The following is a 13,582-nucleotide window of genomic DNA, read 5'->3' on the forward strand; positions in this document are numbered from 1 at the left end:
ACTGGTGGAGGAAGAGGCTAATATTCTGGGGAGGAAGATTGTTGAACTAGAGGTAGGTGCCATGACTATTTTACCTTTGGCTATGTCCCCCAAATGTCCCCCTTTTCCACTACTATAGACCAGGGCCCTATGCACTACCAAGGCCCTATCCACTACTATAGACCACGGCCCTATCCACTACTATAGACCAGGGCCCTATCCACTACTATAGACCAGGGCCCTATCCACTACTATAGACCAGGGCCCTATCCACTACTATAGACCAGGGCCCTATGCACTATTATAGACCAGGGCCCTATCCACTACTATAGACCACGGCCCTATCCACTACTATAGACCAGGGCCCAGTGGGGTTTAAAGCAGTGAACTACATAGTAAATAGCATTTGTCATAATTTTTTATCTTCGTATAGGAAAGAAAATAATTTCCTAAATAAAACATGACATTGTGATCATTATTATCAGGTGGAGAACCGAGGCCTGCGGGCTGAGAACGAGGACATCCGCTGCCAGTACGAGAGGGACTGTTTCGGCCGGGAGCCCTTCAGCAGCATGCCCTCCTCCCCGTACGGCGGAGACGCTCTGGAGTCAGCCGGGGAGCTGCGGCGCCACCTACAGTTTGTAGAGGAAGAGGCAGAACTTCTCCGGCGGTCCATCTCGGAGATCGAGGACCACAACAAACAGCTGACCTCCGAACTGAACCGCTTCAAGTTCGGCCCGAGAGACGAGGATGTCGATGTCGGAGTGATGCTGATGAAGACCGGTAATGGGGGTAACGGTGGCGGTGTTGTGATGATGGAGGAGCTGAAGGCAGCCAGGATGCAGATCAACGAGCTCAGCGGGAAGGTGTGTTGTATGATGTACTACAGTACCCACAATGCTATGTGTATGATGTACTACAGTACCCACAATGCTATGTGTATGATGTACTACAGTACCCACAATGCTATGTGTATGATGTACTACATTACCCACAATGCTATATGTATGATGTACTACAGTACCCACAATGCTATATGTATGATGTACTACAGTACCCACAATGCTCTGTGTATGATGTACTACAGTACCCATAATGCTCGGTGTATGATGTACTACAGTACCCATAATGCTCGGTGTATGACTCACTAGAGTAACAATAATGCTCTGTGCATTGTATCTGGTTGTTATCTTTGTAAAGACGTTTTGTCTTAAGATGTTCCTGAAGCTAGCATAATGTTGTCTTCTCTCTGAAGCTAACATAATGGTGTCTTCTCTCTGAAGCTAGCATAATGGTGTCTTCTCTCTGAAGCTAACATAATGGTGTCTTCTCTCTGAAGCTAGCATAATGGTGTCTTCTCTCTGAAGCTAACATAATGGTGTCTTCTCTCTGAAGCTAACATAATGGTGTCTTCTCTCTGAAGCTAACATAACGGTGTCTTCTCTCTGAAGTTAACATAACGGTGTCTTCTCTCTGAAGCTAACATAATGGTGTCTTCTCTCTGAAGCTAACATAACGGTGTCTTCTCTCTGAAGTTAACATAACGGTGTCTTCTCTCTGAAGCTAACATAATGGTGTCTTCTCTCTGAAGCTAACATAATGTTGTCTTCTCTCTGACGTTAACATAACGGTGTCTTCTCTGACGTTAACATAACGGTGTCTTCTCTCTGAAGTTAACACATTGTGGTCTTGTCTCCTTACCCATCCAGGTGATGAAGCTGCAGTATGAGAACAGAGTTCTGATGTCCAACGTTCAGCGCTGTGACCTGGCCCAACACCTGGGCCTCCGCACCGGCTCCCCACGGGACAGCGATGCAGACAGCGACACCGGCCGCCGAGACGCCGCAGAGGAGGAAGAAACTGGGAGGCTCCTCCTTCTACACCCCAAGAGGGAGGGGCCTGTCGGCGGCGAGAGCGACTCGGAGGACCTGTTTGAGAAGACCACCACGACCTCTGGTTTCGGAAGTCACAAGCCCTCAGACGAGATCAGCGGGCTCAGCACCACGGAACTAGCCAACCTCAGACGAGAAGACCGTGAGACGTTCATGAACGTCAAACGAGAAGCAGAGCGTCTTGGGAAGACCGTAGACCGCCTCATTACTGACACGGACAGTCTGATCTACGAGGGAAAGATTATAGTAACAGGAGGGGACAGTCTCTGCATAGAGGGGTTCAGAGGACACAGGGGGGAGGGAAGCGGAGAGGACAGGGGGAACACCACCACACTCCCCGAGTCCCTACAAGACTCCCAGGTCCTGGACACTATCAACACCCGAATGAAGGCCTTCAGGACAGAGCTCCATATCTTCATGGAGAAGGTGGATCACCTGGGAGACGGGCTAAGGGAGAGGGTAGGGGACCGGGATAGTGGGGATGACCTGTCGCCCATGCCCAACCTTACAGAGTCTAGCAGCTTCCTGTCAGGGGTCACCTCCATGTCCCGGGATTCTCCCATCAGCACCCTGGGACGCGACCTGGTCACAGATTTCCAGGTAAGGAAGACAGGATGGGACACTCCTGTGACCTCTGACCTCTATCTGTCTCTATCCAGGGGTCGACCGAAACGGTACCCTATTCCCTATCTAGTGCACTACTGTTGACCAGATCCATATGGAACCCTATTCCCTATCTAGTGCACTACTGTTGACCAGATCCATATGGCTTGCTTTACTTGGCTTAAGCCCTTGTCTCTTAAGGGCTTTGACGGCCTTTGAAGATTGTTTTTCCAGGTCGCACCAGTTGCGAGCCCTATGGAGCTGGTCAACAGTCCCTATATAGGATCCTATGGAACCTGGTTAACAGTCCCTATATAGAGCCCTATGGAACCTGGTTAGCAGTCCCTATATAGAGCCCTATGGAAGCTGGTCAACAGTCCCTATATAGAGCCCTATGGAACCTGGTTAACAGTCCCTATATAGAGCCCTATGGAACCTGGTTAACAGTCCCTATATAGAGCCCTATGGAAGCTGGTCAACAGTCCCTATATAGAGCCCTATGGAACCTGGTTAACAGTCCCTATATAGAGCCCTATGGAACCTGGTTAACAGTCCCTATATAGAGCCCTATGGAAGCTGGTCAACAGTCCCTATATAGAGTCCTATGGAACCTGGTTAACAGGCCCTATATAGAGCCCTATGGAACCTGGTTAACAGTTTCTATATAGAGCCCTATGGAACCTGGTTAACAGTCCCTATATAGAGCCCTATGGAAGCTGGTCAACAGTCCCTATATAGAGCCCTATGGAACCTGGTCAACAGTCCCTATATAGAGCCCTATGGAACCTGGTTAACAGTCCCTATATAGAGCCCTATGGAAGCTGGTCAACAGTCCCTATATAGAGCCCTATGGAAGCTGGTTAACAGTAGTGCACTATGATAGGATAAAGGTGCCATTTGGGTTGTAACCCAGCCCCCATACATGTCTGTACTGTATGTTATGCTGTCTCCCTGCCACTCCTGGACATCAACCCCCTGGCTGCTTCCTTATTGGCTCAAGTATGAATAAGTATCAATAAGACGAATTACAAAGTCAGTTAGATGTTATTATGGAAAACATTACGGTAATATGGAGCGGTTGAGATGTATTAATGACCGGGACATTTAAAAAAAAAAGGGGGTTATTTTGCAAAGCGTGAATAACTATTAAACATTAAAAAGCCAGATAGACAGTCCAGGATCATGTTTAACCAAGGAGCCAGATAGATAGAGTCCAGGATCATGTTTAACCAAGGAGCCAGATAGACAGTCCAGGATCATGTTTAACCAAGGAGCCAGATAGATAGAGTCCAGGATCATGTTTAACCAAGGAGTCAGATAGACAGTCCAGGATCATGTTTAACCAAGGAGCCAGATAGACAGTCCAGGATCATGTTTAACCAAGGAGTCAGATAGACAGTCCAGGATCATGTTTAACCAAGGAGTCAGATAGACCGTCCAGGATCATGTTTAACCAAGGAGCCAGATAGACAGTCCAGGATCATGTTTAACCAAGGAGTCAGATAGACAGTCCAGGATCATGTTTAACCAAGGAGTCAGATAGACAGTCCAGGATCATGTTTAACCAAGGAGCCAGATAGATAGAGTCCAGGATCATGTTTAACCAAGGAGCCAGATAGATAGAGTCCAGGATCATGTTGCTAGAGTGCCACAGACGGGATAATTACAAAACCCAAGGGTAGTCTGTGTGAATGGTAGAGTCCATTACTACTGGATGTAAACACCAAGGGGAGTCTGTGTGAATGGTAGAGTCCATTACTACTGAATGTAAACACCAAGGGGAGTCTGTGTGAATGGTAGAGTCCATTACCACTGGTTGTAAACACCAAGGGGAGTCTGTGTGAATGGTAGAGTCCATTACAACTGGATGTAAACACCAAGGGGAGTCTGTGTGAATGGTAGAGTCCATTACAACTGATGTAAACACCAAGGGGAGTCTGTGTGAATGGTAGAGTCCATTACAACTGGATGTAAACACCAAGGGGAGTCTGTGTGAATGGTAGAGTCCATTACTACTGGATGTAAACAGTATAAAACCCCAAGGGGAGTCTGTGTGAATGGTAGAGTCCATTACAACTGGATGTAAACACCAAGGGGAGTCTGTGTGAATGGTAGAGTCCATTTACTGGATGTAAACAGTATTAAACACCAAGGGGAGTCTGTGTGAATGGTAGAGTCCATTACTACTGGATGTAAACCCCAAGGGGAGTCTGTGTGAATGGTAGAGTCCATTACTACTGGATGTAAACAGTATAAAACCCCAAGGGGAGTCTGTGTGAATGGTAGAGTCCATTACTACTGGATGTAAACAGTATAAAACCCCAAGGGGAGTCTGTGTAAATGGTAGAGTCCATTACTACTGGTTGTAAACAGTATAAAACCCCAAGGGAGTCTGTGTAAATGGTAGAGTCCATTACTACTGGTTGTAAACAGTATTAAACTCCAAGGGGAGTCTGTGTGAATGGTAGAGTCCATTACTACTGGATGTAAACAGTATAAAACCCCAAGGGAGTCTGTGTAAATGGTAGAGTCCATTACTACTGGTTGTAAACAGTATTAAACTCCAAGGGGAGTCTGTGTGAATGGTAGAGTCCATTACTACTGGATGTAAACACCAAGGGGAGTCTGTGTGAATGGTAGAGTCCATTATTACTGGATGTAAACAGTATAAAACCCCAAGGGGAGTCTGTGTAAATGGTAGAGTCCATTACTACTGGTTGTAAACAGTATTAAACTCCAAGGGGAGTCTGTGTGAATGGTAGAGTCCATTACTACTGGATGTAAACACCAAGGGAGTCTGTGTGAATGGTAGAGTCCATTATTACTGGATGTAAACAGTATTAAACACCAAGGGGAGTCTGTGTGAATGGTAGAGTACATTATTACTGGATGTAAACCCCAAGGGGAGTCTGTGTGAATGGTAGATTCCATTATTACTGGATGTAAACAGTATTAAACAGTCTGTGTAAATGGTCCATTGCTTCTTGATTATTTGTTTTTTATTTTACCTTTATTTAACTTGGTAAGTCAGTTAAGACCAAATTCTTATTTTCAATGACAGCCTAGGAATAGTGGGTTAACTGCCTTGTTCAGGGGCAGAATTACAGATGTTTACCTTGTCAGCTCGGGGATTCAATCTAGCAACCTTTCAGTTACTGGCCCAATGCTCTAACCACTAGGCTACCTGCCGCCACACTCAGAATGAAACAGTATAAAACCCCAAGGGGAGTTGTGTAAATGGTAAAGTCCATTGCTAATGGATGTAAACAGTATAAAACCCCAAGGGGAGTTGTGTAAATGGTAGAGTCCGTTGCTCCTGGATTTGAACTCATCCGAGTGAGCAGTCATTAGTAGAGCCATTCCCTCCCTGCCTCTTAATGTGATGCTAGCACAGCGTAGCGTAACGTAGCATATACAAAGAGCCATTCCCTCCCTGCTTCTTAATGTAATACTAACACAGCGTAGTGTAGCATATACAAATAACCATTCCCTCCCTCCCTGCCTCTTAATGTGATGCTAGCACAGCGTAGCGTAGCGTAGCATATACAAAGAACCATTCAATACAGTCATTAGTAGAGCCATTCCCTCCCTGCCTCTTAATCTAATGCTAGCACAGCGTAGCATATACAAAGAACCATTCCCTCCCTGCCTCTTAATGTGATGCTAACACAGCATAGCGTAGCATATACAAAGAACCATTCAATACAGTCATTAGTAGAGCCATTCCCTCCCTGCCTCTTAATCTAATGCTAACACAGCGTAGCGTAACGTAGCATATACAAAGAACCATTCAATACAGTCATTAGTAGAGCCATTCCCTCCCTGCCTCTTAATGTGATGCTAACACAGCGTAGCGTAACGTAGCATATACAAAGAACCATTCAATGCAGTCATTAGTAGAGCCATTCCCTCCCTGCCTCTTAATCTAATGCTAACACAGCGTAGCGTAACGTAGCATATACAAAGAACCATTCAATACAGTCATTAGTAGAGCCATTCCCTCCCTGCCTCTTAATGTGATGCTAACACAGCGTAGCGTAGCAAACACAAAGAACCATTCAATACAGCTAGCAATGGCACCCTAGTACCTATGTAGTGCACTACTTTTGACCAGGGCCCATAGGGTAACATTTGGGACACAACCCAGGTCTGGACAGCTTTATTAAAGGACTGACTGGACCACTCAGAACTTAACCCCAGGTCTGGACAGTTTAGTAAGGGACTGGACCACTCAGAACTTAACCCCAGGTCTGGACAGTTTAGTAAGGGACTGGACCACTCAGAACTTAACCCCAGGTCTGGACAGTTTAGTAAAAGACTGGACCACTCAGAACTTAAGTCAAGTTTAATTTAGAGTCTGTTTAACACTGTTCTCAAGTTCAACACACTTTCATGAGACAAAAACAAACAAACAACTATGGACCTCAATGTTCAGATGCAACACAACATCAGTTTACTACTGTTTACTACAGTATGACTCATGTGGTCTGTTTACTACAGTATGGCTCATATGGTCTGTTTGCTACAGTATGACTCATATGGTCTGTTTACTACAGTATGACTCATATGGTCTGTTTACTACAGTATGACTCATATGGTCTGTTTACTACAGTATGACTCATATGGTCTGTTTACTACAGTATGGTTCATATGGTCTGTTTACTACAGTATGACTCATATGGTCTGTATCTCAATTCAACGGCTCAGACACAAGAGGTATGTGGCAGGGTCTGCAGTCAATCACGGACTACAGGAAGAAATCCAGCCCAGTCACGGACCAGGATGTCTTGCTCCCGGGCAGACTAAATAACTTTTTTGCCCGCTTTGAGGACAATACAGTGCCACTGACACGGCCTGCAACGAAAACATGCGGTCTCTCCTTCACTGCAGCCGAGGTGAGTAAGACATTTAAACGTGTTAACCCTCGCAAGGCTGCAGGCCCAGACGGCATCCCCAGCCGCGCCCTCAGAGCATGCGCAGACCAGCTGGCCGGTGTGTTTACGGACATATTCAATCAATCCCTATACCAGTCTGCTGTTCCCACATGCTTCAAGAGGGCCACCATTGTTCCTGTTCCCAAGAAAGCTAAGGTAACTGAGCTAAACGACTACCACCCTGTAGCACTCACCTCCGTCATCATGAAGTGCTTTGAGAGACTAGTCAAGGACCATATCACCTCCACCCTACCTGACACCCTAGACCCACTCCAATTTGCTTACCGCCCAAATAGGTCCACAGACGATGCAATCTCAACCACACTGCACACTGCCCTAACCCATCTGGACAAGAGGAATACCTATGTGAGAATGCTTTTCATCGACTACAGCTCGGCATTCAACACCATAGTACCCTCCAAGCTCGTCATCAAGCTCGAGACCCTGGGTCTCGACCCCGCCCTGTGCAACTGGGTACTGGACTTCCTGACGGGCCGAGGGTGGTGAGGGTAGGCAACAACATCTCCTCCCCGCTGATCCTCAACACTGGGGCCCCACAAGGGTGCGTTCTGAGCCCTCTCCTGTACTCCCTGTTCACCCACGACTGCGTGGCCACGCACGCCTCCAACTCAATCATCAAGTTTGCGGACGACACAACAGTGGTAGGCTTGATTACCAACAACGACGAGACGGCCTACAGGGAGGAGGTGAGGGCCCTCGGAGTGTGGTGTCAGGAAAATAACCTCACACTCAATGTCAACAAAACTAAGGAGATGATTGTGGACTTCAGGAAACAGCAGAGGGAACACCCCCTATCCACATCGATGGAACAGTAGTGGAGAGGGTAGCAAGTTTTAAGTTCCTCGGCATACACATCACAGACAAACTGAATTGGTCCACTCACACAGACAGCATCGTGAAGAAGGCGCAGCAGCGCCTCTTCAACCTCAGGAGGCTGAAGAAATTCGGCTTGTCACCAAAAGCACTCACAAACTTCTACAGATGCACAATCGAGAGCATCCTGGCGGGCTGTATCACCGCCTGGTATGGCAACTGCACCGCCCTCAACCATAAGGCTCTCCAGAGGGTAGTGAGGTCTGCACAACGCATCACCGGGGGCAAACTACCTGCCCCCAGGACACCTACACCACCCGATGCTACAGGAAGGCCATAAAGATCATCAAGGACATCAACCACCCGAGCCACTGCCTGTTCACCCCGCTGTCATCCAGAAGGCGAGGTCAGTACAGGTGCATCAAAGCTGGGACCGAGAGACTGAAAAACAGCTTTTATCTCAAGGCCATCAGACTGTTAAACAGCCACCACTAACATTGAGTGGCTGCTGCCAACACACTGTCAATGACACTGACTCAACTCCAGCCACTTTAATAATGGGAATTGATGGGAAATGATGTAAATATATCACTAGCCACTTTAAACAATGCTACCTTATATAATGTTACTTACCCTACATTATTCATCTCATATGCATACGTATATACTGTACTCTATATCATCGACTGCATCCTTATGTAATACATGTATCACTAGCCACTTTAACTATGCCACTTTGTTTACATACTCATCTCATATGTATATACTGTACTCGATACCATCTACTGCATCTTGCCTATGCTGCTCTGTACCATCACTCATTCATATATCCTTATGTACATATTCTTTATCCCCTTACACTGTGTATAAGACAGTAGTTTTTGGAATTGTTAGTTAGATTACTTGTTGGTTATTACTGCATTGTCGGAACTAGAAGCACAAGCATTTCGCTACACTCGCATTAACATCTGCTAACCATGTGTATGTGACAAATAAAATTTGATTTGATTTATACTACAGTATGACTCATATGGTCTGTTGACTACAGTATGACTCATATGGTCTGTTGACTACAGTATGGTTCATATGGTCTGTTGACTACAGTATGGTTCATATGGTCTGTTTACTGCAGTATGGTTCATATGGTCTGTTGACTACAGTATGACTCATATGGTCTGTTGACTACAGTATGGTTCATATGGTCTGTTGACTACAGTATGGTTCATATGGTCTGTTGACTACAGTATGGTTCATATGGTCTGTTTACTACAGTATGGTTCATATGGTCTGTTTACTGCAGTATGGTTCATATGGTCTGTTGACTGCAGTATGGCTCATATGGTCTGTTGACTACAGTATGGTTCATATGGTCTGTTGACTACAGTATGACTCATATGGTCTGTTGACTACAGTATGACTCATATGGTCTGTTGACTACAGTATGGTTCATATGGTCTGTTGACTACAGTATGACTCATATGGTCTGTTGACTACAGTATGACTCATATGGTCTGTTGACTACAGTATGACTCATATGGTCTGTTGACTGCAGTATGACTCATATGGTCTGTTGACTGCAGTATGACTCATATGGTCTGTTGACTGCAGTATGACTCATATGGTCTGTTGACTACAGTATGACTCATATGGTCTGTTGACTGCAGTATGACTCATATGGTCTGTTGACTACAGTATGACTCATATGGTCTGTTGACTGCAGTATGACTCATATGGTCTGTTGACTGCAGTATGACTCATATGGTCTGTTGACTGCAGTATGACTCATATGGTCTGTTGACTGCAGTATGACTCATATGGTCTGTTGACTGCAGTATGACTCATATGGTCTGTTGACTGCAGTATGACTCATGGTCTGTTGACTACAGTATGACTCATATGGTCTGTTGACTGCAGTATGACTCATATGGTCTGTTGACTGCAGTATGACTCATATGGTCTGTTGACTGCAGTATGACTCATATGGTCTGTTGACTACAGTATGACTCATATGGTCTGTTGACTGCAGTATGACTCATATGGTCTGTTGACTGCAGTATGACTCATATGGTCTGTTGACTGCAGTATGACTCATATGGTCTGTTGACTGCAGTATGACTCATATGGTCTGTTGACTGCAGTATGGCTCATATGGTCTGTTGACTGCAGTATGACTCATATGGTCTGTTGACTGCAGTATGACTCATATGGTCTGTTGACTGCAGTATGACTCATATGGTCTGTTGACTGCAGTATGACTCATATGGTCTGTTGACTGCAGTATGACTCATATGGTCTGTTGACTGCAGTATGGCTCATATGGTCTGTTGACTGCAGTATGACTCATATGGTCTGTTGACTGCAGTATGACTCATATGGTCTGTTGACTGCAGTATGACTCATATGGTCTGTTGACTGCAGTATGACTCATATGGTCTGTTGACTGCAGTATGACTCATATGGTCTGTTGACTGCAGTATGACTCATATGGTCTGTTGACTACAGTATGACTCATATGGTCTGTTGACTGCAGTATGACTCATATGGTCTGTTGACTGCAGTATGACTCATATGGTCTGTTGACTGCAGTATGACTCATATGGTCTGTTGACTGCAGTATGACTCATATGGTCTGTTGACTGCAGTATGACTCATATGGTCTGTTGACTGCAGTATGACTCATATGGTCTGTTGACTGCAGTATGACTCATATGGTCTGTTGACTGCAGTATGACTCATATGGTCTGTTGACTGCAGTATGACTCATATGGTCTGTTGACTGCAGTATGACAGGATGTCCTGTATGAAGCAGATTGTTCAATTAAGAACTTCTCAATTAAGAATACATTCTCATTTGACAGTAGACAGTGATAGTACTTTACCCCCTACTACTCTGACTTATAGGACTCATGGTTAATATGATCTGCCTATAGGACCCCTTGTCTGGGTCTGTTATATACTCTAACTCAACTAACATCTACAACCAACAACTTCAATAAACAGCTGTAACAATCCAGCACTCTGTCCAGCACTCTGTCCAGCACTCTGTCCAGCACTCTGTCTAGCACTCTGTCCAGCACTCTGTCCAGCACTCTGTCCAGCACTCTTCAAGAAGCTGTGGTCTGTCCAATTTCTGAAGGAAAGGAATAAAGTTTAAAAATCAAGTTGAATGATAAATCTTGGAAGAAAGTTTAAAAACCTGTTGAATGTTAATGTTAAGTGTATAAAACCTTCATGAGAGGACCATGAACAACACCTACTAATGCCTTATAGAACGCTCAGATTTTCTGCTTTTTTGTTGTTGGTGGTATTTTTTAATATATATATTTTTTTATATTTTATTTATTTCTGTCTCACCTTTATTTAATCAGGTAGGCTAGTTGAGAACACCTTTATTTAACCAGGTAGGCTAGTTGAGAACAAGTTCTCATTTACAACTGCGACCTGGCCAAGATAAAGCATAGCAGTGTGAACAGACAACACAGAGTTACACATGTAGTAAACAATAAACATGTCAATAACATAGTAGGAATATATATATATACATTGTGTGCAAAAGGCATGAGGAGGTAAGGCAATAAGTAGGCCATAGGAGTGAATAATTACAATTTAGCAGATTAACACTGGAGTGATAAATGAGCAGATGATGATGTGCAAGTAGAGATACTGGTGTGCAAAAGAGCAGAAAAGTAAATAAAATAAAAACAGTATGGGGATGAGGTAGGTAGATTGGGTGGGCTATTTACAGATGGACTATGTACAGCTGCAGCGATCGGTTAGCTGCTCAGATAGCAGATGTTTGAAGTTGGTGAGGGAGATAAAAGTTATCCATGATTTGTATGCACTTTTTGCACTAATATGCATTGCTATAGTAAGTAGTATGATAAAGTAGTACATGGTAGATGTCATGTTGAAATCTCATATGCTATGAATAACCTATTGATGGAATAACCTATTGATGGATTTCTTTGTTGCTCATAATCAACATTACATTTGACATGCTAGAAGATTTCAGTTGTCTTATTACTGTGATCAGTTTTTATATACAATGCATTCGGGAAAGTATTCAGACCCCTTGACTTTTTCCACGTCTTGTTACATTACAGCCTTATTCTAAAATTGATGAAATCGTTTTTTCCCCCTCCATATCAATCTATAAACAATACCCCATAATGACATCACAATACCCCATAATGACATCACAATACCCCATAATGACATCACAATACCCCATAATGACATCACAATACCCCATAATGACATCACAATACCCCATAATGACATTGCAATACCCCATAATGACATCCTTATGGGGTATTGTGATGTCATCATAGGGTATTGTGATGTCATCATGGGGTATTGTGTGTAGATTGATGAGGAATATGTTTTATATAATCCATTTTCCATTTTAGAATAAGGCTGTAACGTAACAAAATGTGGAAAAAGTCAAGGGGTCTGAATACTTTTCGAATGCAGTGTAGCTAGTGGTCAGGAACATCCTTCACTGCTGTCGTTCATTGTTTACTCTTTCCTGTGAACGTGCCTGTCCTGTGCTGTTCCGCCACAAATTAACAGACAGTCCAATCAGTGAAATATGCGTTAAGGCGGGACTCCCGAGCCTCCAATGGTTGTGGAGATGTAACCCGATATCCCAGAGTCGCCTGACGCCAACTGAATGGAAGCAAGAAAAAGACGTGATTTGTCCAAACAGAAGTCGATTCATAAGCAAATGACCTTGATATGTCTTAACATAACAATAGGGGACTTAAACTTCTTTTAAGAATTAAAGCATTTCACGTGTGTAGAGTTAAGATCTAAGCTTCGTCATCTTTTCTTACTGCTTCTACTGCATGGGCTGCTGCCATGCGTTTAGCATGTGGTGAGTTAGCTGAAGCTCACCAGCGGTGGTATCTATTCTGTCTAGCAGCAGTCGGTTTGGACTCATGTTTCCCTCATTGCATGCGCTTCATAACCAGTGTTTTGCATTCTTTTTCCCCCCCAATCCCTCTTTCTTTCTCCTCCTCTTTGTGTTCCCTCCGTCCTTCAGATGTTTCAACCCATCATGTTGTTCATCCTCGTTCTAGTCCTCTTCTCGTCTCTCTCGTACGCCGTGGTCTTTAAGTTGGTCTTTCTCTTTGCACTTTTCTTCGTTCTCTAACTCTGTTCCATTCGTGTTCTCTAATCCGTCTGTTCTGTTGTAGTTCTTAGTTCTCTAATCCGTCTGTTCTGTTGTAGTTCTTAGTTCTCTAATCCGTCTGTTCTGTTGTAGTTCTTAGTTCTCTAATCCGTCTGTTCTGTTGTAGTTCTCTAATCCGTCTGTTCTGTTGTAGTTCTTAGTTCTCT

The 13,582-nt window shown here is 44.3% G+C and overlaps 1 protein-coding gene across 1 annotated transcript in view; it reads left to right on the forward strand.

Annotated features, from left to right (window-relative positions):
* The window catches only part of LOC112241737 (microtubule cross-linking factor 1), a 204,394-nt gene that overhangs the window by 144,571 nt on the left and 46,241 nt on the right, over nucleotides 1–13,582 (forward strand). The window contains exons 4-6 of the mRNA XM_042329610.1: nucleotides 1–52; nucleotides 465–845; nucleotides 1,689–2,471. The exon at nucleotides 1–52 is cut by the window's left edge and continues 284 nt beyond it. Coding sequence (XP_042185544.1) covers nucleotides 1–52; nucleotides 465–845; nucleotides 1,689–2,471 — 1,216 coding nt within the window. The remainder of the gene's footprint in view (nucleotides 53–464; nucleotides 846–1,688; nucleotides 2,472–13,582) is intronic.

This window comes from Oncorhynchus tshawytscha, linkage group LG10 (genome assembly GCF_018296145.1).
Source record: "Oncorhynchus tshawytscha isolate Ot180627B linkage group LG10, Otsh_v2.0, whole genome shotgun sequence".
Lineage (NCBI taxonomy): Eukaryota > Metazoa > Chordata > Actinopteri > Salmoniformes > Salmonidae > Oncorhynchus > Oncorhynchus tshawytscha.